This window comes from Podarcis erhardii, assembly GCF_964252035.2.
Source record: "Podarcis erhardii genome assembly, chromosome: 2".
NCBI lineage: Eukaryota > Metazoa > Chordata > Lepidosauria > Squamata > Lacertidae > Podarcis > Podarcis erhardii.
The window spans coordinates 64797477-64824572 of record NC_138498.1 but is presented as its reverse complement, the minus strand read 5'-3'; the positions used below and the strand labels follow the sequence as shown (position 1 = coordinate 64824572).

At 43.2% G+C, this 27096-nt stretch overlaps 2 protein-coding genes across 3 annotated transcripts in view; both read right to left on the bottom strand.

Annotated features, from left to right (window-relative positions):
• The window catches only part of LOC309336092 (uncharacterized protein), a 378925-nt gene extending 361458 nt beyond the window's left edge, over nt 1–17467 (bottom strand). The window contains exon 1 of the mRNA XM_081851542.1: nt 17056–17467. The gene's annotated coding sequence lies outside the window, so the exon portion shown is untranslated. The remainder of the gene's footprint in view (nt 1–17055) is intronic.
• The window catches only part of G3BP1 (G3BP stress granule assembly factor 1), a 28493-nt gene extending 1397 nt beyond the window's left edge, over nt 1–27096 (bottom strand). The window contains exons 1-11 of one of the 2 annotated variants that reach the window (XM_081851549.1): nt 26914–27096; nt 10161–10274; nt 8217–8298; nt 6604–6777; nt 5717–5807; nt 4280–4373; nt 3542–3746; nt 1588–1689; nt 841–952; nt 327–452; nt 99–229 (exon numbers count right to left, since the gene is read on the bottom strand). In XM_081851549.1, coding sequence (XP_081707675.1) covers nt 99–229; nt 327–452; nt 841–952; nt 1588–1689; nt 3542–3746; nt 4280–4373; nt 5717–5807; nt 6604–6777; nt 8217–8298; nt 10161–10255 — 1212 coding nt within the window. In that variant the 5' untranslated portion in view covers nt 10256–10274; nt 26914–27096. The remainder of the gene's footprint in view (nt 1–98; nt 230–326; nt 453–840; nt 953–1587; nt 1690–3541; nt 3747–4279; nt 4374–5716; nt 5808–6603; nt 6778–8216; nt 8299–10160; nt 10275–26913) is intronic. The other variant, XM_081851550.1, reaches the window with a different exon arrangement.

Here is a 27096-nt window from a genome sequence, read left to right as displayed (position 1 = left end):
TTGGTTGCTCTTGGTTTTTTGTGTTTGCTTTATTTCAAAACATCAGTTCTTAGTACACCTCAGTATAACCTTTATCACTTAAATATCATTTAATGTACCCTATTGGCAAGGATCTTCTGAACGGGCTCTGGATCGTCAAACACCACAAATCCAAAATTAGGGAGCTTTCCTCCACTGTTGATACGTAGTTCCACAACATTCCCATAACCTGCAAAAGAATTTCCAATTTCTTTGATCACACATTAGACTGTTCTGTAGAAATAGGCATGTACTTTTAGACACAACCCTGAAGCCCCACCACTAGGCAAGCAATATTCAAGACTTACGTTGGAAGAAATCCTTTAGTTCTGCCTTATCCACATCATGAGGGAGATTCCCAACAAACAGCTGGTGACTGTCTGGGTACCTCACAATACGCCTAGTTTCCATGTCACCTGGCTCTCCTTCCCGCACTTAAATTAAAAAAAGATAGATGTAACTCATTCATCATCTTTTGCTTTCTATAAACACCATCATAAGCTTTGCCTACTGGAAAGATGACAGAAGTCAATAGACAATAAAGCTTCAAATAAAACACAAGAAATGAGTGACTTGGTGCTCCCATTCAAAAGCCTGTAAGCAGACTGAAGTGTCCACTTAAGGTTAAATTGTGGCACTTCAGATTTTGAAAGCATCTGGTTTAATTTATTCCCAAATTCTTTCCAACTCTTACGGCACACTCTTATTGTATTTAGTTTAACATCTTTGAATATCACCACAAGAGTTGACTTTTATCTGTTCCAACAGTAAGCGATGCTTTAGTAGCTATATTGTTATTACCAAGTACACCAAATTTCTTACTTGGTCTAGGGCCTCTTTGTGGTGGGATATTTGTCCGTTGTTCTCTCACCCTCTGGTCTCGCTGAGGTCTCTGCGGTGGAGTCTGGGATTCAGGCTTTGATTCAGGTCGGGGCTGCAAAAATGTACCAGCACAAATGTAATGCATTTAAGTCATGGGTAGGCAAACTAAGGCCCGGGGGCCAGATTCAGCCCAATTGCCTTCTAAATCCGACCCACAGGCTGTCCAGGAATCAGCGTGTTTTTATATAAGTAGAATGTGTCCTTTTATTTAAAATGCATCTCTGGGATATTTGTGGGGCATAGGAATTCGTTCATTTATTTATTTTTCAAAATATAGTGCAGCCCCCCACAAGGTCTGAGGGACAGTGGACCGGCCCCCCTGTTGAAAAAGTTTGCTGACCCCTGATCTAAGTTAAGCAAAGCTTTATGTCAACATACTCATACCCTAACCATTCTAAATTTGGGAACCCCAAGGAAAGGGGAAAACACAAGTTCAGATGCCAGAATAGAGGAAGATTTATCGGCCCTTTCACTTGAAATCACACGCCAAGCAACGAATTTCAAGAACATTTCCCCTGAAAAGGATGCTTTTGCAGAGAAAGAGATGACTGCATCATCAACAAAAAAACGAGCATGTCCTAAAAAAGTAAAAATAATGCTCTACTACTTGATATACTATCAATTTGCAATTAACCTGACAGCTGTTGATCCTGGTTCAAGTTCATTAGTTGGCTGGTATATTTTTACCTGTGATGCAGGTAATTTGACAACGTGAGGTGGTATGCCTGATACTGGAACAGCTCCACTAGGTGGGAGATTCTTACTGGTTACAGATGCCCATGAAGATGTCTAACAGGAAAAAACAAGATTTTATTATTTCTGAGTAACATCAGGTATCTGTGCTCTTCAAAATTACAAAGTTTCTTGCACATGTACAAATTTTGACATCTTTCTTCAAATAATTCTACAGCCACAAATGTTTATGTTAGAGACAGCATATGGCCAGACTGCAACTTACTTAGAGGCTTTCAGTAGATTTTGCTGTGACTGCCGAAACTGCACCCCCCCCCCACCAAATTCATGCCACCAAATTGTGCCCCTCACTTGGATGGCTCTCCCTGCATGCCTTTCTACCCTAGGAAACTGCACTTTTCTCAGCCCGAAAGGGTGTTTGGTGGCCTGGGGGAGTGTGATTATGTCCGTGAGGAATATCCCTGATGTGTTTCTATCCTTGGAAACTGCACTCCCCCAACCATGCTGTTTGGCATGCTAAGGAAAACCTCATACCCATGGGTAGCTGGAGCACAAAGAGCCCCCAAAAGCCCACGGCCTGTGGCTACTAGAAGAAAAAAAGATTGCCCATTCATTTTTATGTCTTTAAAATATTTATAAACTGAACTCACACAAAAATATATTAGAAATGTACAAAAAAAATCAAGAAAGCAGAAAGGCTATTTATAGAGAGCCTTTATATAAATAGTATTTAATCCTTGGAAATTAAGGTTCCTTTCAATATCTGGAATGCAAACTTAAGGTGTGTCTTACAAACTGTCCTAAAGGTCTACAAATGGCTAAACCTACACAATTTATGAATGGCTGCTATTGTCAGGCTCTTTTTGCCAGCAAGAAACCCAATAGACTAAGAGTATTCTTCCAGATACTACTTAGAGCAGTTATGGGGAACAAAAATAGAGAGAGGTTTTTTGGACTTATATGCTACAGTGTGATATAGGGAATTCTTATGCTACAGTGTGATATAGGGAATGCTGTAAAGACTGAAGCTCTACAACTTGGCAACTACAGTACAGTCTGAACAATTGCCTTCTTGTTATCAAGATAGCTGCCACTGACTTTCTGCTAAGATACAACTGCCTTTTCTTCAACCAAATGTGAGTACACAGGAATTACCGTATTTTTCGCCCCATAGGACGCACCAAGTTTTTTGGGGGGGAAATAAAGGGGGAAAAATTATTTCCCCCCCAGGCGCTTGTGGGGCCGGCAGCGGGGAGAAGCGCTCTTCTCCCCACCGCCCGCCTGCAGACCAGGTCCGGGGACAGCGGGAGGACGCGCTGCACCTCCCAACAGTCCCTGGAACTTGCGGGGCAGGCAGCGGGGAGAAGCGCTCTTCTCCCCGCCACCCGCCTGCAGATCAGGTCCGGGGACAGCGGGAAGACGCGCTGCGCCTCCCCGCTGTCCCCGGAGCTTGCGGGGCTGGCGGCGGGGAGAAGAGCTCTTCTCCCCACCGCCCGCCTGCAGACCAGGTCCGGGGACAGCGGGAAGACGCGCTGCGCCTCCCCGCTGTCCCCGGAGCTTGCGGGGCTGGCGGCGGGGAGAAGCACGCGTCTCCCCGCCGTCAGCCTCCAAACCACATCGGGAGACAGCGGGATGGCGGCGTTCCGTCTCCCCGCTGTCCCCCGACCTTGTGGGACTGGCGCTGTGGCTCTCCTGAAGCCTGGAGAGCGAGAGGGGTCAGTGCGCACCGACCCCTCTCGCTCTCCAGGCTTCAGCGAAAGCCTGCATTCGCTCCATAGGATGCACACGCATTTCCCCTTCATTTTTGGAGGGGAAAAAGTGCGTCCTATAGGGCGAAAAATACGGTATCTTGAATGTCTTGGCAGCTCTTGTAATCTTTCTCACTTCAAACTTAAAAATACACACGAGTAAATGTGAAAGGGGATATCATTAAAATCATGCATGTTACCCTTGAGTCCTCTTGCACTACAGGAGCAGGGTCCACAGGGACTGGAGAAGGACTCTTCTCTACAGTCTCTTCAGGTGCTGCTTCCTCCAGCGCTGGCTCAGTTTTTTCTTCCTGAGCCTCTGGTTCAGGCTCCTGTTCAGGTTCAGGTTCAACTTCTTGTTCCGGCTCTGCAACTGGTTCCTCCAAATGTTCCTCCAAGTCATTGCTGTTGGTGGAAAAATATTTTCATTATGGCAACAATGCATTTGCAGAGCTCAAGCACCAGGACCATAAATGGAATCCCAATATTGTACTATTTCAGTACCAGGGTTACAAACAAACATTCATCCAATCTGAACCCTCGTGCAACAATGCTTTGTTAAGTCAACAATGTTCCCTTTTTAATCAGTATGGATTATACTCATTCATGTCCTCTCTCTCACACACACTCCCCTAGAAATCTGAACTTCAATGCTCCCACTTCTGTAAATTTTAAGAAAGAGCTGGTGGACTTTTAGTTATGCAAAAAGGCTGCAGCATTTGAGTATACTGATGGACACTTGTTAGAACAACAGTCTTGAGATCAGGCCCTAAAAAAATTTTTTTGCAGTAATGTCAGCACTGATTCTGCAGGAGACCATTATTAAAACAGAAATGAGATTAGGTTTAGTTTGAAAAATTAGTATTCTACAGAATACTCGTCTCCTTCCTACATTTCAGCCAGCAGTATAGTTATGATTGTAACAGTGTCTGAGTTACCTGACAGACTGCTCATAGTAGGCTGCTGAATCATCAGCAACTGCCTCAGGAGTCTGTTGCCTATCCTCAGGTTCCTCTGCTTCCTCCTCAGATTCTGGTGAGGGAGAAAAAATAGATTTTACACTGATTAAGTACAGGACAAATTTCCACATTGCAGTCAGAATGTACACACAGTGGCTGCATTCTCGTGTTATAGTAAGCCGTGCTAATGGTTGACCATGAACATGCAGACTGCTTCTATCTCGCTCCTCTCTACTAGCAAACAGGACATCACTAGCACAGCACAATGCTTACCTTCATGTTTTGTCAAAACGGGAGACTGTTGCTTGTTTCAATCAAACAAATTATGACTGGTAAGCCAAGAACAAGCCTTGGCTTCAGATTTGGTTTGGAGTGAAACAAACTGAAGCCCCCAATCTGGACATTAACACTAGGCCAAGAATTTTGATTCGTTGCTCCTGCTCGCTAGCAAGGAGTATAGGAGGGACAAATTCTGCATTCCTGGTCAGCCACTTGCAAATATACTCAATGCTTTACATATTAGGAATGGGGAAATTTGATTTTAGTTAGCTGAAATATCCCCTTACCTTGACATTAATTAAATATTTAAGATTTATAGCCTGCCCCCCTCCAACTATGCTAATACCAGGCCAGGCCAGGTACATTATAAAACAGAGTACGCAACCAAATATACACATAAGCAACAGTAGAATGCTAATAATCTAGTTGTTCACATCATTGCACAAACAGCTGATCAATGCTCAACACATATTTCAGAGGCACAGTTTTGACTGAAGCTTCTAAACTTCAAGCAAGTACAAGTTACAAAAGGTATGAATGACAGCTGCTAAAGAACTGGTTTTAGCCCCTTAACCAGCAAATATGCTTCTATGTCTTGGCATGGCAATTACAGGAGACTGAAATGCTGAAGAGAGTAGTGAATCCCAGTAGTAAGCCTAAACCATAACCAGCAAAGGCCATACCTCCAGTGACGTGTTCACTATTTTTTCTTCTGTTTTGCCATACAACTTATCAGTCTCTTCATATATAGCTCACACTAGGAGCCATCTTAGATAAGGCGAGTGACAATTTAAGGATGGGATTGAAATTACATAAAAATGGCAGTGAAACTTCTCAAGACTGGTCTTCATCACTTATTGATGAAAATCAAATTCCTACATTTGGTAACTTTAAAAACTCTTATATAGATGTAAATAAAATTTGGCTGGCTCAAGTTTTAGCACTGCTGCTATTAAGGTTTTAGCGTGTTCTGATGTTGGCTCCCAGTCTGGGGAAAAGGTGGGATATAAATATATTAATAATACTAAGTTTATTATTTGTAAGCAACTTGAATTTGACTGGGCAAATCGTGTTATCATTTTTTCATCACAGAGAACTAATTTAGGAGGAAAACACATTGACAGTCTTGGTACTTACCCTCTGGAGGTTCAGCATCTAAATCACCAAAAACTTCATCCTGGTAACGGAATATGTCATTATGGACATAAAACTTGTTCGCAACAGAACCCTGAAGACAACACAAGGAGAAAAGGAAGTTTAGTCTACTGCATTCAGTACCAGTGTACTATGAACACGGTGTTCGTGTTTAATCTGGCAGCACAAACCCACTTTGCTTATGTTTGAAACAATCTAACCCTGCTTTACCTACTTGCACTATGCTACAAATATAGAGGGACACTTCAATTGTTACATGAACATTACTTCCTGAACCATCTCAGAAGTACGCTGTACTCAACTAAAAAGCATTCATTCAAAGTATCAATGATCAGAAGAAAGCTAAAAAAGTTTTTAAAGACAAAAACATAATAGCTTTTAATGCATAATTTATTTATTATGATTTACTAAATTTATATACATCATGATAAAGGATTATTATGGAAGCAGAGATTTTTAGTAACCAACACAGCCAACTAAACAATGAGACGTCAGTATTAAGACAATGAGTCTACCAAGGCCAGCAAAAATTTAAGGAGCCGTCACACTCACACATTTAGAGATTTCTTATTTAGAAATTATTGGAACCAGGCCTTATGACAAATAGTGCTTTTCAGTTATGAATGCTGATAATTATCCCTTTGTCTATGGTATGCAACAAGAACAGAAAAAGGACTTGACACATACACAAATGCTAGGCTTATTCTGGCAGAGCCACATATCCAAATACAAGTGCATCACAGTTGTTAATGACTCTAAAGTAAAGAAGTTCTGCAGCCAATGACAGAGGGGAGCCAACTGAACCTTCCTGGCATCCCCAATCCCACTGCACTGATATAAAGTAACACACTGGTTCACAGGCTACATACCTCAGGAGCAAGGACAAAAGTCTGCATGAATCTCCGCATTGGCTGCGTGTTATTGGAGAGCTCACCCATGACCTGTACAACAACACCATCATTCAGAGTGGCATGAGCATCCACGTGGTGGATCTTCGTGCGGCAATCCTTAAAATTCAGCGACAAGACCTTCTTGTGGATATCCTACAGAAATCATATTGAAATATGTATGAGCTACTTTAAGGATTCAAGCAGAGATGAATTAGAAGTGTCATGAGTTTAGTACTGTAAAGCAAAGAATTTTAAAAAAACAAAAACCTGAAACACTAACAGGCCCAGACTACCTGCAGTCTGACTTAAGTGAAGTCTTGCCCTTCTTACAACAAATAGTCTTCTATTTTATGAAAGCTTTCTTCATTTAAAAAGGGACTTAATTATTAAGAACATAAGAAGAGCCTGCTAGATCAGGCCAATGGCCCGTGTACACTAGCATCCTGTTCTCACAGTGGCCAAACAGGAAGGAAGCGGAGCATAGCCATCATGGCTAAAAGCCATTGACAGACCTCTCTTTTAGGTCTAATCCTCTTTTAAAGCCATCCAAGTAGGTGGCTATCATCGGCTTCTGTAGGAGCAAGTCCCATTGTTTAACTATGCACTGCATGAAGCAGTACTTTCTTTTGTCTGCCCTGACTCTTTCAACATTCAGCTTCATTAAATGTCCTCAAGTTCTAGTGTTATGAAGAAGAAATAACTTTTCTCTATCGACTTTCTCCATACCGCATCACTCCTTACTCGCATTTTCTCTAAACTAAGAAGTCCCAAAAGCTTCAACCTTTCTTCACAGGGAAGTTGCTCCATCCCCTTGATCATTTTGGTTGCCCTCTTCTGAATCTTTTCCAACCCTGAAATATTCTTTTTGAGGTGAGGCGACACAGTATTCCAAATGTGGTTGCACCATAGATTTGTAACATGGCATTATGCTACTGGCAGTTTTACTTTCAATTCCTTTTCTGATTATACCTAGCATGGAATTTGCCTTTTTCACAGCCGCTGCACACTGGGTCGACATCTTCATGACCTCCCATTCTATGACCTCCCATTCTATGACTGCTAAGCTTACTCATGAGTCTTTGGCAAGGTACCTTGTCCAAAGCTTTTTGGAAGTCAAGGTACACAATAACAACTGGATCACCTCTATCTATAAGTTTGTTGATACTCTCAGAGAATTCTAATAGGTTCATGAGACAGGACCTGCTGTTGCAGAAGCCATGCTGTCTCCCACTTCAACAAGGTTTGTACTTCTATATGCTTGATTGATCCTATCTGCAACAAAACGTTCCACCAGTTTTCCTGGGGCACATATTAACCTAACCAACATATACATTCAAGCATCCGTTCTTAAAGACTCATGCTACCTTACCTGAAAATACATGACCTATAGAAATCTAGCAAATATCTACTTCAATCAAAGTCCATCCACTGAATATCTAAGGACTAAGAATTCAGATAGCTGGCACAGAAATCTGATGCTAGTTGCCCACCTCCTCAAATTCTATTTTCTAATTTGAAGGTATTTTTCCTCACTTTACACTGCATCTTGACTGTGCCTAAGTCAATCATAAAACGATTTTGCAAATGCTTACGGACTGCCCGTGGACTGCATCAGCTGGTTTTCCATTCGAATCCAAGCCACCGTGGACATAAGAAGAATTCTTTCCATAGAACCTGTGAAAGAGCAATTTACATCCATTTCATCAATGTACAATTCCATCACATGGTCCTTTTCAGCACTAAAATGTTAGCCATATTGTTGACTTTAGGCGTAAGCAATCTTTTGTTTTGATGTGGGCTGATGGAAAGCCAGCAAGTGATCAAACCAGTTTCTGCAACTGCTCGTTGTCAAAAACAAGTCTTTTAACTGTCTGTCTCCAAGTAACACAATCCAAACTTTATCACGATTATCTGGCCACCACTGGTAACTAGAAGTTCCCTGCAGGTAACAATCTACATACTGGGGGCACTCAGCTCCAAATCACTCCTGGTGACCTTATTCCCCAGTGCCATATTGATGTTAAAAAGCATGGGGGACAAGATGAAACCCTGCAGTATACTACAGCCAACTGCTAAGGAGTTGAGTAGCAGTCCTCTGATGCCTCTTCTCTGGTAAAGGTCCTAAAGGTCATCAGCCTGTGCCCCAAGGCTCTTTCGGTTCTGATTTTAGGCCCAAAGTCAGATTGAAATGAGGCCAGATAATCCTTTTCCTCCAAGCACATCTGAAGCTGACCACCACTCAACAACCTTGCCCACCCACCCCACATGGTTTTCTCAATGTATAGTTCCGTGCAAGTGTCTATAGTTTGCATAGTCACTTAGGCTTCCATCCACTGCAGTATTGCAAAACAATGCGTTTGATAACAAATGGATTTACTGTGCCCTGTTGGTTGTTGTTCTGGAGTAAGGTTCCATGTGATGGTGAAGCACCGTGGCAACACTATGAGCTACTATGACTTGCTTATTGAATTGTACTGTTTTGATTAATTTGTTGCTGTTGTTTGCTTTATTTATATGCTATACTGTTTATTATAATGAATTTTAAATGAGTTTTAAAAAATGTTATTGTGATTAATGTGAGCCACTTTGAGCTCAACATTTGTTGTTGGAAAAGTGGAATACAAATATTAAATCAAATAAAAAACCAGGTTTTCACAGATTGCTTAAATTTGCCACTTGAGTCCCTTGTTTGGTTAAGCAGCACTTTCACATTAGAAGCCTCTTGTTGTTTGCATAAGAGCTCTGTTGTATGTAGAAAAGAGCTCTGCTTTTTGTGTAGTTCACTGTTCAATAAATTAAGATGATTCAGTCCACATATTGCCTGTAGCCTGATGTGGTCTTCGCAAGGAACTCTCATCTCAGGCATAGGCAAACTAGGCCCTCCAGATGTTTTGGGACTACAACTCCCATCATCCCTGACCTTTTAGCTAGGGATGATAGGAGCTGTAGTCCCAAAACACCTGGAGGGCCGAGTTTGCCTATGCATGTCTTATCTCCTTATATTTGCATTTCATTTGCCCGGAGGCTGGGTTATAGGGGAAGATGAGACTGAGGTTTTGCTGATCCTCCAGGAGCTACAACTTCCATGGAAGAAACCAACCTGGAAACTACTTTTGTATGTAGTTTTATTATTACTATTTTAGGGCAATGCAAGAATAGTGAGTGACGAGAAGAATGTTAAAACTCCAAAGATTATAGGCAATATCCAACTAAATCATATTCAGAGAAGACTCAATGAGATCAATAGGCTCAAGACCACTGATTTCAAGGAGTCTTTTCTGAATATTACTAACACTGAATATCAACTTATTACTTTACAGCGGTGATAGAAGAGGGAATCTGGTCCAGGAGCATATACAACTCCGGCTCAAATTTAAACTGCGGGGAGGACAGAGAAAAGAAGAGAGTTTATCTGCAAAGTCTTCATTGCACCCATAATTTTTGTTTTGCTTTTGGCAAATTAAACTTGTAAAGAGGAGCCAGTATTTCTGTACAACAGTGTCCCTGAGTCTGAAATATTATTTTAGAGACTTTACCTGTGCAAGAAGTCTGGTGCTTGGTTCAGCAGAATATAATACTGTCTTACGAACTCCCGCCCAACCAGCAGGGGACTTGGCTTCTCCATCACCATTTCTTTGGTCAACTGAAAACTGAAGACCAAAACATTTGTGAAAATATATCCAATACTCATCCTTGCCAAGGAAAGCTTATATAAACTATAACCAATTTCTCACACAGTTGCCAATTTACTGCACACACTGCTAAATTACTTGAAATATTTCAATGGTAGGGAAAAGAAACAAGACAATAATCCAAATATAGCTTTTTGAAGTGATTATATAAAAAAATACACGTGCCCAAAATTTCAAGTATAGCAGCAGAAAATTAGTGGTGAGCAAGTAAATCTTCTTGTAGAATTTAAGAGGCTATATATGGCTGTACTAATTCCCATTAACCTTGTCTGACTTCAGTAGCTGAACTGAAAGGCTTCAAGAAAAGGTGCAATGACCTTTAAGTTTACATACAGTAAGTCATCTAAGATTCTAAGCAATAATCTGGGACATGATACCTCTTATCCAGGAACCCAATTTTTTACTTGACTGGCTCTCCACCCACCCATTTTGCCAAACTCTTCGCGCGCATACACACACCTCACAAACAACGCCCCACAAGAAAACAGTGGAGTCCAGAGCAGAGTAGAGTAAGGTGCACAAAAAGGTTTTTGCAGTAGCAAAATTTGGGCACCATCATTCCTTCACCCACCTTTCAGTAAGCTGGAATGTTGTATTTTTTGTACACAAACAATGCTCTTCACTTGAAAACACATTATTTTATAGGAATGATCATTCCCCTCCATAGCAGTACATCTGTTAAAGTCAACTATTCAATTGTTTTCCACTGAAAAACAGCCACTTCAAAATACAGTAAAAAGGTAAAGGGACCCCCTGACCATTAGGTTCAGTCGTGGCTGACTCTGGGGTTGCGGCGCTCATCTCGCTTTACTGGCCGAGGGATCCGGCGTACAGCTTCCGGGTCATGTAGCCAGCATGACGAAGCCACTTCTGGCGAACCAGAGCAGCGCACAGAAACGCCGTTTACCTTCCCGCCAGAGCGGTACCTATTTATCTACCTGCACTTTGACATGCTTTCGAACTGCTAGGTTGGCAGGAGCAGGGACCGAGCAACGGGAGCTCACCCCGTCGCAGGGATTCAAACCGCCGACCTTCTGATCAGCAAGTCCTAGGCTCTGTGGTTTAACCCACAGCTCCACCTGCGTCCCTCACAATACAGTACACATATCCTAATGCATAAATTTGAATCCTATGCTCTTTCAGCCCATGTGTAGTATGAACGCAGAGGGAAACTTGATCACTCACTAGCCCATCCCACTGCACATCCATAAGAAGCCTAGCAAGGGCAAATGCAGACCATGTTCTTATCTTCATCCAGCACAGAAGGAACCTGACCAGCCAAAAGTGAGAAACAGGGCTTTCCTTTGTCAGGAGTGGGGTGGGTCTTTAAAAGCTGAACTGCCATTGGAGCTTTGTCCGTAAGAAGGTACTCTTGATGACTGAACTGGAAAGACAATCATACATTCACCTTCATGATCATGGTATTTGGCTGCAGGAGTTGCCGGAAGGAGGTGTACAACAGTCTTAAGGACCCCACTCCATATTTGCGTAGGGTTTGCTCCTTAGCCTTTTCTTCTCCCAAAGACAAGGCAGCTGCTGTTTAGGATCAGCGTTTCCCTTCTCCTAGATGGGCTACCTTTCCAGGTTGACAAGCCCCATCTGTCCCTCACTTCCCTGTACAGCAAATGCAGAAACCGCCTGTTGACAGCTAGACCCACTATTTGTCTGATCCACTCAATCTGCCACAGCCTTTATTTACATGCAGAGCTGAGTGCATTGTGGGGACCAAAAGTTGGTGAACTACTTCGAAGGAGCAGTGTCCCCCACCAGAGGTACTACCCCCTCCCCTAACATCCCATACATCAGTAAAACAAATACCAGTAAAACAATTAAAGTTGATGTTTTATTGTCTTATGGCTGTATTGGGAGAAACCCTGTGATCCTACTTGGATACAAAGCAGTCTAAAAGTGGGGGGGGGGATAAACTGGCTAAAATAAAATGAAGATTGAACCTTTATCTCTCAGCCACCAGCTAAGCAATATATCATAAACTTGGGGGAAATAGTGGATATAAATACATCAAATAAATAGATAATATCACACAGATGTTGTGGGAAGAGTCAGAGTGACCTAGTAGACAAGGCCTTAAATTTGGGCACACCTTCCATGTTCCAAGAAATATAAACATATTGGTGGTCTTAGAAAACTACAAGTCTGAGTTTTTAAAATGGAAACAATCATCTACCACACTGAGTTATCACAAGGAGTGATATTAGTCTGTGCACATATTAGCAGCACAACAAAGGTCTGTGACCGATAGAGCAGAGCATGTAATTTACTTCCAATACATTACTCAACACTTTCACACAGCAGTCCAAGGCATGCTGGTTGTGGTGGTGATGGGCGGGAGAGGGGATTTTTTCAAGATAAAATATTGCAGTCTTGACTACTGCAGTGGAATCAGAATATTAAGCCTTCCGGATTTCTAGATTTTTCAATGGCCTGGTCTTGTCTTTACAAAACAGTCAATACGTATGTTAAGTTTCTCTTTTGTTGAAGAAGAGTTATCCAGGTTTGGTGACTGTTTAATGTTTTTATATGTCTGGAATTATTAACACAAGCAACTCAGAATTATGGAAAACTAGTATAATCTCTTGCAGCAAGGAAATAACACCTATACAAAAACACATTTAAAGGGAAGGGCACGCTTTTAAAGAAAAGCACATGCTTTCATGAAATACAGTAGGTTCTTGGTTCAATACCTGAATCTCCAGTTTGGGAAGGAATCCCATGAGTTGGCCAATGGGATGGACCATTATCTGACTCAATTAAGTTAATTTCCTATGTACCTACTATGATTCCCAACTATAAAGAGCCACAAATAAAAGCAGAGTAAGAAAAATGTATATTGCTGTATGTGGCTTCACAAAACAGTGGCAAATATCAAGCTCAGCGAATCCACTGACACCCTAATGCTTGTTTCCTCAGTCCCCATTGCACATCTGCCAAAGTCACCTTACAAAGACCTTTTTTCCAGGCTAAAAGAGGTCCAGCCATTTAAGCCCTTCCTTTTATAGACTGAGGAAGGGGAATCATGTGATCAAAGCTGCTATATTTGAGCTCATCTCCTTAAAGGGAGATGAGCAAAGTCTACAACTCTTCTTGTACAGTATAGCCATTTTATACCCAAATTACCCTACTACAAACTCAACAAAAAACCCTGGAAGCATTCACTTATTTCACAGCTATATTTCATTTCAGTCATGTTGCAAACTGAGAAATATCCAAGAATCCTTTATTTCTGTCACCTATTAATGAATGAATCAGCTGGAAGCTATAGAGGGTTCTTATGACCATGCACACTTTGTACGATTAAATTTCACCCTACATGTAAGTTACAGAATAGGGCTGGGCGATATCTGGTTTTCCACATTGTGATATATCACCAGCTAAACATCACGATATACTGAAATATCACGATGCCTGAAATAAGGATGGAACTATGTAGTCATTGGCTGGCTTCATGGGTTTTGCATTTGATTTTTGCATAGTGCGTGCGCGCACACACACACACACATTAAGGCTTGGCAACGTATTGATACATAGTCAACAAATCGGTTTAAAGTCCACATTATGGTAACAGTTTCATAATATTCAACATAGTGATATATTGTTAATCACGATGTGTGTGCTATGTAAAAAAAATTGTGATGTGGGAAAAACCGTGAAGCCAATCACTGCTTCTCTCATGATTCCTGGCGCTTTGTACTGTACTATAAAATAAGTTGTAACAATGTTACAGGTAAGTAAAAATGTATCAATTTTAGACTCCTAAATAGTAGCAGTTGTCAGGACATTACCTCGTGCACCTCTATATAGTTAGAGCCTTATTTCAGACATCGTGATATATCGGTATATTACAATAAGGCTGGTGATATTTCACAATGCTGAAAGCAATACGTTGTTCAGCCCTAACACACATCATGATTCGCGATATGCCAGGTCAAAAATTATGAAACTGATATCATATGGACTTCAAATTGGTTTTGGATATATCAACATATTGCCCAATGCTACCACCTGTCCTACTACAGCTACCTTTCCTAACCACATAATAACAGAAGACCTCCTCTCAGGGACACAGAGGTTAAGTGCCCATGCTGTTTTTGGCAGCACAAGTACCACTTTACACTTAGGTGCTCACATGGCACAACTGGTCATCATCTCTTGCATTCAACCAACTACAATTTGTCTAAAATTTGTGTAACATATACTTATCTACAAAGCAAGAGAGATATGACTTCCCATATTCAGCTACTTCTCATTCATTCTGCTTTTCCAATCTCCCACTATTAAGACAGACACTATGAGCAACCCCAGCCAATATGAATAATTCTGGAGATCTCTTGATTTGGACTTACTTCTGGAAGTTGGAACAAAGTGTTTCAGTTCTGCCTCCCTTTTACCACTGTTGCACCTTGGGCTAAATGAAGGACACTGGCAGAAATTCAATCTTTACGTGCTCTGTAACTCACTAACCTGGCTCCAACAGATACTCAGAACTGAAGGTCACCCTTTTTTATGACGAGCCTGATTGAGAGAACATTTCACAGTCTAGCAATTACTGCAAACTCAAGACCTATTATATTTCAAAGACTTACAAACTAAATTGCTTAATATCAAATAATGATGCTATAACCACATTAAACATTTCTTACTGCCTGATTCTCTGCATGTTTACTCAAAATGAAGGCCCACTGTGCTGGATGAGGCTTACTCCCTTGTAAGTATATGTAGGACTAATCTCAGGCTGCAACTGAATACTCACCCAAGAATTAGCCCCCTTTAAGTCAATGTAGCTGAGTAGACGTGTACAGGGATGGCACTCCTAATCTCTGTGTTTGTGCCTGAGGCTTACACCATCTCAAACACCAGAACTGATTTTAATTCATTGGAAATATTGTCTATTTTCTCCAGAGTAAAAATATTGTCATTTAAGAGTGGAGCTGGGTTCCATATGCTTTGCACAAACAGAATTGGAGAATCCTATACTCCCAGAGGACTGGGGGGGGGGGCTCTTAAGTCCAATAGCTTAACCTCCTACATATTCTTGGTAAGAGGTATTAATAAATAAGAGGGCAATCTAACACGCATAAATGGTATTTGACTTGGGGGGGGTCTAAAAAATAATAATTACCTCACATTAAGTGTAGTTTTCTTTGTTCATTTGATAATGTATCTTTATTTTTCCAACTCGAATAAGTCCACAAGAAGCCTTCAAGGAATAAAGTGTTATAAACCACAAACTTTAACGAAAAACAGGTAAGTCCAGTAGTAGGACCAACACCCTTCATCTGAGTAACCTTAAGTAAGATACATGTGGCTTAGATTCAATGTGTGATCTTAGTTGCTAAGAAACTAATCTCAATGACTTAGAAATCCAAAGTTATATTTAATATTGATGGTTGGGTAGCAGAACCGTTAGAATTGCCATCCCTAGAGTGTGTGATGTCATGCAATTACCTTACACAAATTTAATGCCATGAGAAACACCATTCCAGAGTGCATTGATGGCTATTGTATATTGCTCCAAGCAAGAAACATTGCGACCCAATACTTTTATCTGGCTCCTAGCCAAACTGACAACAAAAATTCCCTCCCAACATTTATACTGAGTTGCACCTTCCTACTGACAGAAAACATTTGAACTGTGCATTCACAGAAGTGAGGCAGCATACAAGAACATAAATTATTAGGAGCTTGTTTTCTTTTGAATAATTTTATATCATGTGAGAAAGGCCTGGTTCGTGTCACTTTAAACTAGGCATAGGCAAACTCGGCCCTCAAGATGTTTTGGAACTGCAACTCCCATCATCCCTAGCTAACAGGACCAGTGGTCAGGGATGATGGGAGTTGTAGTCCCAAAACATCTGGAGGGCCGAGTTTGCCTATGCCTGCTTTAAGCAATAAATGAAACACTGGGATAAAGCAAGCAGCATGCCGGTTCACAGCAATGTGGTGCTCCTCTTCCAATTCTACCCACAGGACCCTGGAGAGAAAGCAAGCGAGAAGCTGACTTGGCATTATATGTCAACCAGTGCTCATGCCTTGTAACTAGTATTCTGCACATTCTTGCTATATCACATTTAACTTTTAACAATGATTTACTGTAGTGTGCCAACTGGGCCACTGAATTTGCTTTCCTGGGTTCTAAGATTAATGTTGTTGGGTTTTTTTTAAAAAAACTATATTGTTATTTGTAAAGAAAATAAATATTAAGACATCAATTGACTGATTCCTGCTATTTTTAAGCTTTAGCATGGGGGTCCCGACATTAAATAACTCAAAAGCAAAGAAAATCTTTGAGGTGTCAATTACAGGTACCACAAAGTTCACACATCTACTCAGAAGTTCCATTTTTCCTCAATTTGTTGGAGCTACAGATGTGACAATGCCAGGCTAGTCTATAAAGAAGTATGAGTTGCTTGGATCAATTTTGAATATATCCCCCGTGAATGCTGAGTTTGCCATTATGAAAACCACATGTACTTTGGCTCTTGAACAGCAGAGTTGGTGAAGGTCAGCGAGCAATGGTCTTCTGAATGTCTTCCTGGAGAAATGGAAGGTTTCTCCTTCTTTAAAGAAAGTACTGATCATTAGTTAGGTGATTTATATATAGCTTTTCATTTCAAAAACCTAAGAAGCTGCCTTATTCTGAGTCGGATCTTTGGTCCATCTTCAGCTTTGTACATACTATACCTTTAAAGCACACTCAAAGCATATCCTTTCCCTCTAAGACAGGGGTGTCAAACTCAAATTCATCGGGGGCCGCATCAGCAGTTTGGTCACCCTCAAAGGGCCGGTTGTATCTGTAGGACTATGTGTCCACTCTTTATTATCATAAATTATTGTCACTGCATTCAATTATTACTGTTTTTTGTAATAATGTAGATGGTCCAGAAGGATGTTATGGTCGATTGTATCAAAGGCCGCTGAGAGATTCAGCAGAACTAGGAAACAAAGTTGTTACAAATAATGAGCCCTAATGAGACGATTGCTGCAATCCTATGTGCATTTACTTGAAACTCCTGTCGAAGAAAGTGAGGCTGGCTTCTGAGTAAACATACACGGCATGGGGCTGTAAATAAAATGTGTGTGTGTGTGTGTGTGAGAGAGAGAGAGAGAGAGAGAGAGAGAGAGAGAGAGAGAGAGGGGGGAAAGCATCAACATGCCTTGCGCACTCTCATTTTCCTTGGCTAATTCCCCTGCCCCCCCCCCCATCTCAGGGTGCCATTGCATAGCACAAAAGGCGAAAGAGCGCGAGCGCGCTGCCTGCAACTGGATCTCCGTCTTCTTCCTTTCCTTCCGCAAGGCGGGAGGGAGAGATCAAGGCGGAGCTGCTGGCAGGGCGGAGAGCGAGCCGCCCAATTGTGTGACCGAGTGATGGAAGGGCTGCAAGGAGCCCGTCTGATCTCCTCCCAGGAATGTGCCAGCGGGACTGACATGTGCCAGAAGGCGGGGAGAACCGCCCAGCGCTGCTGCGCGGGCGCGGAGTCCAACTTGTGGAGCTGAGATAGAGAGCCGGGCGCCAGATCGCCTTCCTCGCTTGGCTTGCCGCAAAATTGCAAGAGGAGGAGGAGTAGGAGGAAGGCGGCGGTGGGGGGCAGGGAGCGGAGGGGGTGCCAGGGAACACAGCCCCCTCCCATCACGGCCATCATCATCGCCGCCCCCACTTTACATTTATTTTAAGGGTGTTTGGAGTGTGCACGTTCACCTCTCTCTCTCTCTCTCCCACTCACCCCACCACCACCAGCCACCCCATATTCCCAAAGAACAACTTGATCACGGGCATCGTCGGTCCTGGAAAGGCTGGCTGTGCAAAGATGGAGAGGGAGGCAAAATGAAGAGGAAGGGAAGCCCCGGGCTGGTGAAATCCAGCGCGGCGGAGAAGAGGACACCTCCCGCAGGGCGAGTTTGCACACCGGGATCCAGCATCCCCGGAGAAGATCCAAGGTTGGAATAAAAAAGTTTCTCCGAGGAGAAAGACTCCCCCTCCGCGGCGCGGAGAGACCTGACCTTCCGCTTGCTCTTTTTGAGCAGTGAGCGGGAGACAGAAGCCAGCTGCCTGCCTCGCTTCGGCCCCCGAGGACAAAGGCGCAAGTTGAGAGACGCGGGGACATTTGAAGCAGCAGCCACGTCCTTAAGAGTGACGGGGGGAGGCGAGTAGGGAGCCACACCATGTAAACTTTATTGTGTCAAAAAAAAAAGCAAGAATAAAAGGTGAAGGCTGGTGGCCAGCGGCGGCTACACGGGCCACATGAGGAGGTCTGGCGGGCCGGATTTGGCCCGCGGGCCTTGTGTTTGACACCCGTGCTCTAAGAATTCTACTCATGCCTCTGTAGCTTTGCATTTGCTGTGGCTAACCAAACCACAATTTAAAACCATGGTTAAACCAAAGGAGTTGGATTAGTTCATAAGGCCAAATCATAGTTCAAACAAGTCATTGTTTATAAACCAACAAACCATGGCATCACATAATGGTTTGTTATCTGAGAACAAACCATGATGAGCTGGCATAATTCAGACATTTAAATCAGACCTCACTTTGACTACCCCAACTATGAGAGTCAGATCTATCTGAGCAAACCTTTCGGCAAAATGCTACTGTGTGCCTTCTACTGAATACTGGTTAATACACATTCAACCTGTGTTACAGCAATTTCATCAGATACTACTGTTTCTTAGCCCAACTAAAAGTATTAGTTTCTTTTTTAAAAAGAATATTAAGTTTCTGTGTTAAGAACCCTTCAAATCACTGTACACCAACTTGGACTAGTTGCACTCAGAAAATAAAGCCCTGTTTTATGTCCCCTTCATTACCTGAGGTATGATATCCTGCAGCTAGAAGCAGAACACTTGCAGCAGTGGCTCTGCATGTATGGAGCCAAGTTCACATTCAGACCTGCTAAGACTAAGTAGTGTATCTGTCCTGATCTTTGTATTACTAATCTTCTGGCAGGCTTTTGAATGAGTTTAGCTGCCATTATATAATGGTTGAACTGTGGATTTCTGGATTTTCAGTGGCTGTAAGCATCTTCAGCTGCACATATCAGTATTGCACTCAAAGTAAAAACCTCTCTTAAGCCAGGGTTAGCTTAAACAATTGCTACCTAATAAAAACAAGAAAGGAAGCAATACAACTGGATTCTTTTGCTAGCTCAGACCTTGATGACCAGAAATATGTAATCATAAAGCAGCACATATTTACATAATAAAGAAAACGTTTGCACATAGAATTCTAGGTCTTTTGGGGGGAGGGGGAGAAGCCAAACAAGCCCCAAGGATTGAACAAAGGGAAATGCATCGCCCCAAAGCTGCTGCTTTTGTAGCCAATTTCGCAGCCACCTTATTTCAAGGATAACTTGCACAAGTTAAACCAACATTTTCCCTCCAGAAAACTTTACATGTACCGCTGGAAAGAAAACATATATGGGAAGAGGAGGCACATGTCCATATGTTCAGCTGGTATGATTTCATGTACAGTACTTTGGTTCAACTATTATTTCTGTAGCACTGACCCAAGCCCTCCCATGTGCTTAGTATACACAGTGAAACTAAAAGTACTGTATCAGGACCAGTTTAAACAAAATCCTATCAAACGATTTTATTATATTTGAGAAGCAATTCTACACCACAAGCTTCATCCTCTCTTCTCCTACATGCTGAAATAGCAGCATCCTATTGAATGCAAAGAGACGGGTGGTGCCGTGGTGTAAACAGATGGCGCTGTGGGCTTGCCAATCGGAAGGTTGGCGGTTCGAATCCCCGCAACAGGGTGAGCTCCCGTTGCTTGGTCCCACCTCTTGCCAATCTAGCAGTTCAAAGCTCATCAAAGTGCAAATAGATAAATAGGTACCGCTCCAGCAGGAAGGTAAACAGTGTTTCTGTGTGCTGCTCTGCTTTCACCAGAAGCGGCTTAGTCATGCTGGCCACATGACCCGGAAAAACTGTCTGCAGACAAATGTTGGCTCCCTCGGCCAGTAAAGCAAGATGAGCATCGCAACCCCAGAGTTGTCCACGACTGGACTTAATTGTCAGGGGTCCTTTACCTTTTTATTGAATGCAAACTAGGAAACTGTAGCTTAATCTCAGGCTACAAACTCAGATATCAAACCAGGATCAGATTATGGTTTGAAAACAGATTAAGCCAGTTTCCCAGTTCAGATATAATGGAAGACTATGATTTAACAAACCCCAGACATTGTCAGCTGCGACACACAAGAGAAAGGAGAGCAGAACAGAAGCACAAGGCTCTCAGTCAAATAAACCATGGTTTACTGGGCAGAGATCATTAGAAAGCTAACTGGGCATCAGTTGTTCTCTTCATGTCTGAAGAAAATCAGAAGATAGATGGGGCTTGTTAACCTGGAAAGGTAGCCCATGTAGGAGACCTTAAACTCTGACCTCAAACCTCTGCCGCCATGTGGCTATACTCATTCATGAGAAAGGCTTCAGGAGTAAACTCCCAAGGAAAAATCCTTATACGCTACCTTGTGGGACATCTCCAGGAGAAGGAAAGGCTAAGGACTAAACCCTACACAAACCCAGAGTCCCCAAGGCAGTAGGATGGCACTTTGCTCGCCTCATTCTGGCAATTCCTGCAGCCAAGCTAGTGCCACATGTACTGTTTTGCTTTCCTTTGAACTACATCAGCAAGGCTGGGAGTGGCAGAGGTGGCGTTGTCATCTGGACAGCTGAGAACTTCCATATACGCTGCCAAGACTTCTACACAGGAGTTTTTCAGATGGTGCACTCTATTGTCTCTCAAGACAGATGGATGCCAACAACGTGTCTTACTGCTTCCCATCTTTCACACATATTAGCAGGGGGGGAAAATACATACATACCCTATTTATTCACAAGTACTAGAAAACTAACAGAAGGATTTGTCCTACATCTTCTATCCATCCCAGGCACAGTAATTCTCAACAATGTGCAGCACTGATGTAGTTCTTTATTTTTCTATGGGAAGTGTTCTAGCCCTAGGCCGGTGGTTTTCAACCAGTGTGTTATGGCACCCGCGGAAAACACTGGCCTCTGTCCCTCTTTCCTTCCCTCGTTCCTATGATGCCCTCTCGTGTGTCTGCCTCACAAAGGTTTGTACAGCTGTTTATTGCAACAGCCCTGGCTATAGGCTCTGCAGGCAAATGGTGCCTCTGGGAAGCACGGGGGGGGGGGCAGTTCAGAAACCAGGGACAGCAGCAGCTGTCTGGAGGACTCCCAAGGAGAAGGGAGAGGAGAGGACTGAGGGAACACTCCACCAAGGAGGGTGTTCGAAAAAGGGTGAGAGGCTGCCAGCTCTGCAGTCAAGAGGTGACACAACTGGACTTCTGAGCCCCACGGGGGTGTCACAGAAAGAATGTAGTTGGTTAAGGGAGCCATGGACTTTACAAGTTTGAAAACCTCTGCCCTAGGCATCAGAAAACTTTCCAGCAAACCCGCATCACTGTTGTGCAGAGAATCTTGAACTTCCCGTTGGGTATCAAGACTGAGCTACTACCAACATGCTTTCATCCCATACTCACCTTTAAGTCTAGAAATGGGCTCACGTCAAAGAAAGCCATTTGTCAAAGTCCATGTGCAAATACAAATGTTTTATTATTCTGGCATACCAATATTGATGCCACAGCAGGTGCAGTGTTTGGAACTCCCATTGTTCTAGGTGCATTTTGAGTCAGGGAATTTCATTAGCACGAGCAGTTTCTGAGCGCAGTATTGTGCCTATGATTTCAGATTAAAACTGCATAGTGGAAGGAAAGGTGGAGCTTTTTCTGCCTCCCCACTTGCAGCTACTCTCTGAAGACTGGAGGAGACCTTCTTAAGAATATTAGGGGGGTGGGCAGGGGGAGGACTAAACCATGTGAAAAATGAACATATTTTAGCTGAAGTTCATTTTTAGCTTTGTATTCTTGATATTAAAAAAACACACCTATACGCGCCTATTACCTAGGTTTAAGGCGCCATTTAGCTCCTAGCTTTCATCTCTGTTTCTAACACTGAGCAGATGTGATAGATATGCGGCTGTACAGATGTTAGAGACTGCAACTCTCACCATCCCCAATAACTTTCTGGCTGGGGATGATGGAAGTCATAGTTCACAAACACATGGAGGACCACAGGTCCCACCCCCAGGGGGCTTGCAAGGTTGTAAAGATGTTGATATAACATGTAAGAAATACCGGTACTTTAAATGTTAAATGTAACTTTCCTTAGGTAATGTTAACATTTAAGGTGCTGAAAACATTCAATCCTTAAAATTCCTTATTTTACCTAAATGTAAATAATAGTGGTTTTCAAATAGTCAGAAGTGAAATGCAACTGCTAAGCTGATTTGCACCTTCTGGATTTCACTCGAGACTTATTTTATAGCGTGCATAAGACCCATTAAAGTGTTTAAACTGCCCAGTCTGTACTTAAGTGTGGTTTTGACTTAAACATCACTGAAGGTGGGTGATATCACATTTAAAACACAGAATAACATTTCAGAAATGAAACTGAATTCAGAACTATGAATTTGAATAACTGTCACATGCAAACTGTTTGGCGTGTGGGGAGAGGTAAAAATGTAGTTAATCCTAAACAGTTTTATGTAAAAGCTTTTTCAAACTCCTATTTCACAATTATTTCTTCAACATCAGGTTCGCCGTTTGGGGGTGCTTCTGGATCCAGCTCTATCTCTGGAGGCTTAGGTAGCCTCAGTGGCTAGAAGTGGCTTTTACCAACCGCGGCTGGTTTGACAGGTACAGCCATTCCTGGACCAGCAAAGTCTTGCCACAGTAGTTCATGTGTTGGTTACTTCAAGACTGGATTACTGCAAGGCGCTCTATATGTGGGGCTTCCCTTGTGCTTGATCTAGAAGCTGCTGCTAGTGCAGAATGCTGCACCATGACTACAGAGTGACGCCTTGTCAGCATATAACACCTATGCTCAGAAATCTGCACTGGTTGCCAATTTGCTACTGGGCAAAGTTCAAGGTGTTACTATTGGTACATAAAGCCCTCAACAACTTGGGACCAGTTTACCTACAAGATCACCTTAGCCCCATGTGTCACCCAACCTCTTCAGTCAGCAGAATTGACACTACTACAGGTGTCACATAATGCCCATTCCACATTTGTAAGAACTTGGTCACTTAATGTGCCACTCCCTGCACTTTGGAATTCACTGCATATTGAGATCAAGCAGGCACCTTCACTGTACTCTTTTCAATGCCTGCTAAAAACATTCTTGTTTAGACATGTCTACCCAAATCCTTAGAAGGTTGAGGTAATTTTAATCTGTTTTAGTATTTTAACTTTTGTATGTTTTAAAGTAGGGTTGTGAATTTTATTTTACTGTTTAATCGTTTGTATATCACTTTCAAGATTTTTTTGCAATCAAACGGTGTATAAATTTATTAAATATTTCCTCAGCAGCTTAAAGTATACTAATAAATTTATGTATGTATAATCAAGAACATGTATGTATAATTAAATGTATATGTTGTTTTCTAGTTTGAACAGGAGTATAATTTTCAAACCTACTGTAATTTTGTAGCTGCTTTTCCTGGCTATCTATGGATTAGCTATCGATCACTACAGCCCTACATTTCCCCCCAATCTTAAAAAGCCAAAGTCAGTTTAGTGAAGGGATAGGAAACCTTATGCCCTTCAAATGCTGATAGAACTTCAATCCCCATCAGTTCCAGTTAAGTATTACCAGCACTCAGAGTTCTGCAGTGTAGAGGGTAGGGTCACAATTTTATTTACAGTGGTACCTCAGGTTACATAGGGCTTCAGGTTACAGACTCCGCTAACCCAGAAATAGTGCTTCAGGTTAAGAACCTTGCTTCAGGATGAGAACAGAAATCATGCTCTGGCGGCGCGGCAGCGGCAGGAGGCCCCATTAGCTAAAATGGTGCTTCAGGTTAAGAACAGTTTCAGGTTAAGTACGGACCTCTGGAACGAATTAAGTACTTAACCTGAGGTACCACTGTACTTTATATAGAAGATCTCAGGGCAAGTTACAATTTAAAAATAATAGGCCAATAACACACAGTTAAAATTTTCCAGTACAATTCAACAATACAAGGATCTGAGATGGGATAGTAGAATGTAGTTATACATAACTTGGATGGCCTGGAAGAATATAAAAGTTCACTCCAGTGGTTCCTATCCAAACCTCAAGGGAAAGGATGCTCTATAATGGAGCTGCATCATAAGGAAATTTATCCAACTACCTTATTTTCTTAGTTTGTCTTTGTTAAGGTATCCTTAGCTTAAATGTCAATAAGCCAGTAGCATATCTGAAATATGTAAGTCTTCTCCATATAAAAGAAAGCAGAAGTTTGTTTCATGTAGTTTGTCTTTAAAAATGACCTGTAGGGAATACCTATTATTAACTCCTTTAAATTATTAGCATATGAACAACCAAAAAAGGAATCTGTTAAATCCAACATTTCATTACCCAAGACCCTATTGATTATACATATACAATCTAAAACTCCTGAGATTGTTTTATTCAAATACAAAAAGTTCAGTACACCAGGTGAATATTTTAGTCTAAAATGGATTCTACCACCAGGGTCTGCTATTTTTAGATATAATAGTTCAAGCAGCACTTCCAGTTAAGTACACAGAAGAGCATGTCTGGACAGCACAATGCAAACTTTACCATTGCTGTTTTGGCTGCTACAAACAGAAGTGCAAAAAAGATTTGATGCCAAGCAATTGATAAGTTCATTTAAGTCTCATTTATGGATTTAGCAAATTCGAAATGGTTGGCATCTTTGTGAAACCTTATGGGAACACATGATGGTATTTTTCCACTTAACCATACAGAACACCTTAGCAGTGGAATTATCTTTTACTCAATGACTGACCAGAGCCCTGCAAGTGCCCCCAAAACAGTAGCTCTTAATAAATGGGCATTTTTCTATAGCTTAGTAGTCTGCCTGCGTTTCCTAAACCTAGCACTGTGTCTATGGGAGAGGCAGACAAAAATAGCACCAACTGGAAACATGGCTACTTGCTACAAATACTCCGCAATAGATTATGACACGACCAGATTTCAATTATCAGAAAAACATGCCCGTGAACAATTCCCATTAAAGCTATTTCAATAGTTTTTAGTAAGATCCTGGAAATTACTAGAAGCTCCAGGCATGCTTAATCTAGTTTCTATGAACACGTCGAGACTGACCTTGAGCAAGTGTCCTTACTTTTCTGCCTTTATTACTTTATTTTTTACAGGCAAACACTTGTTGAGAGGGCTTTGTTTTTTGGCTTTTAGGCGTCCACAGCACAGGTTGTTTAAAACACTGCCGATTTCATCTCTCAAGTGAAAGGCTACGCCACTTTAAAACAAAGCTACTTAGCTCTCTATATTCCAGCCTAGCTTTTTTCCCCCCTGCGCGCTAAGGAAAAGCAGGCTGCGTGTGGCAAGGGACAAAAGCTTGCAGCTCCGTCTGCCTTAGGCTTGCACAATGAAGCACAGCTCACTTCCGCGGCGCCTTTTCACAAGCGTCTGCCCCACTGAAAAGGAGCACCATTATGCCCCGGTTCCTACGCAGCTACTCCCCGCGGACAAGTGAACGGAGCGGCGTCTCGCACCTCCCGTCGCTTTCCTCCTCCTCCTCCTCCTCCTCCTCCTCCACCCCCTACACCGGTGGAACGAGCCCCGTTCGTGCATTTCCGCTCTTTCACAAAGCTCGCGGGTTTTTGTTTGGTGGGGTGGGTGGGAGGTTCTGGAGGCGCGAGAGAAGTGCGGGGAGGGCGGCAACGGCGCTTCAAGAGGGTCCCGTTCCCCCTGCCCACCCCCTCCCTTTTGTTGGCCGCTTTACAGGCACGATCAGAAACCTTCCTCGTTGGTTATTCATAGCGCGGGGCGAGCAATCGAGTAGGGAGGGACAGTGGCGTAGCGTGGGTTGTCAGCACCCGGGGCAAGGCAAGTAATTTGCGCCCCCTAACCCGTGGATTTGCGCCCCCTAACCCGTGGATTTGCGCCCCCTAACCCGTGGATTTGCCCTAACCCCAGATGTTGCGCCCGGTGCGGCCGGCCCCCCCTGCACCCCCCACGCTACGCCACTGGGGAGGGAGAGGACCGCGCGGGGGCCAGGCTGGGCGCCGCCTCCTCCGCATGTCAGAAAGGAGACCCTCATCGTTAAGCCAGCACCGAGTTCCTTTCGCAGGCCAGCGCAGCGACCCGTTAACAGCCGCTCCTCTCTGCCCGCTTATCTTATAGATCACGCACTTCCCCGCACGGGCGGGTCCTTCTCGCCTCGCTTTTGCTACCCAGAGGGCTTGTTAACGGCTCAGGCCCGGCCACGCAGAGGGAGCCCCGCTCGCCGCTATGCCCCAACCCCCCTTTCTCCCCCCCCCCTCAATATACCGCCAGGCCGGCCAGGCAAACGCCCGCCAGCCCCGAGCGCCCCCGAGGCTCAGCGGACACCCGACCGCCTGCCCACCCGCCACCGGCGTCCCGACAAGGAGGGGGAGGAGCGCCGCCGGGACCCCGCGTGTCTATGGCGACGGTGGCGGCGGCGGAGACGCCACAGGGGTACGAAGCCCCCTCGACCCCCGTGAAGGACGTGACCCCTCTGCGCCCCTCCCGCACCAACCTGCGGGCGAGGCGGAGCTGGACGCGGAGGAGGAGGAGGAGGCGGTTTCACTCCGTACGAGGTGGGCAGGCAGGCCGAAGGGGACCAGAAGCACCTCACGCAACAGCGTGCTCAGCCACCGGCTAAATATACCCGGCGCGCAACCTAACCCTATGGCATGCCCGCAGCCAGTTAGGAGCCGGC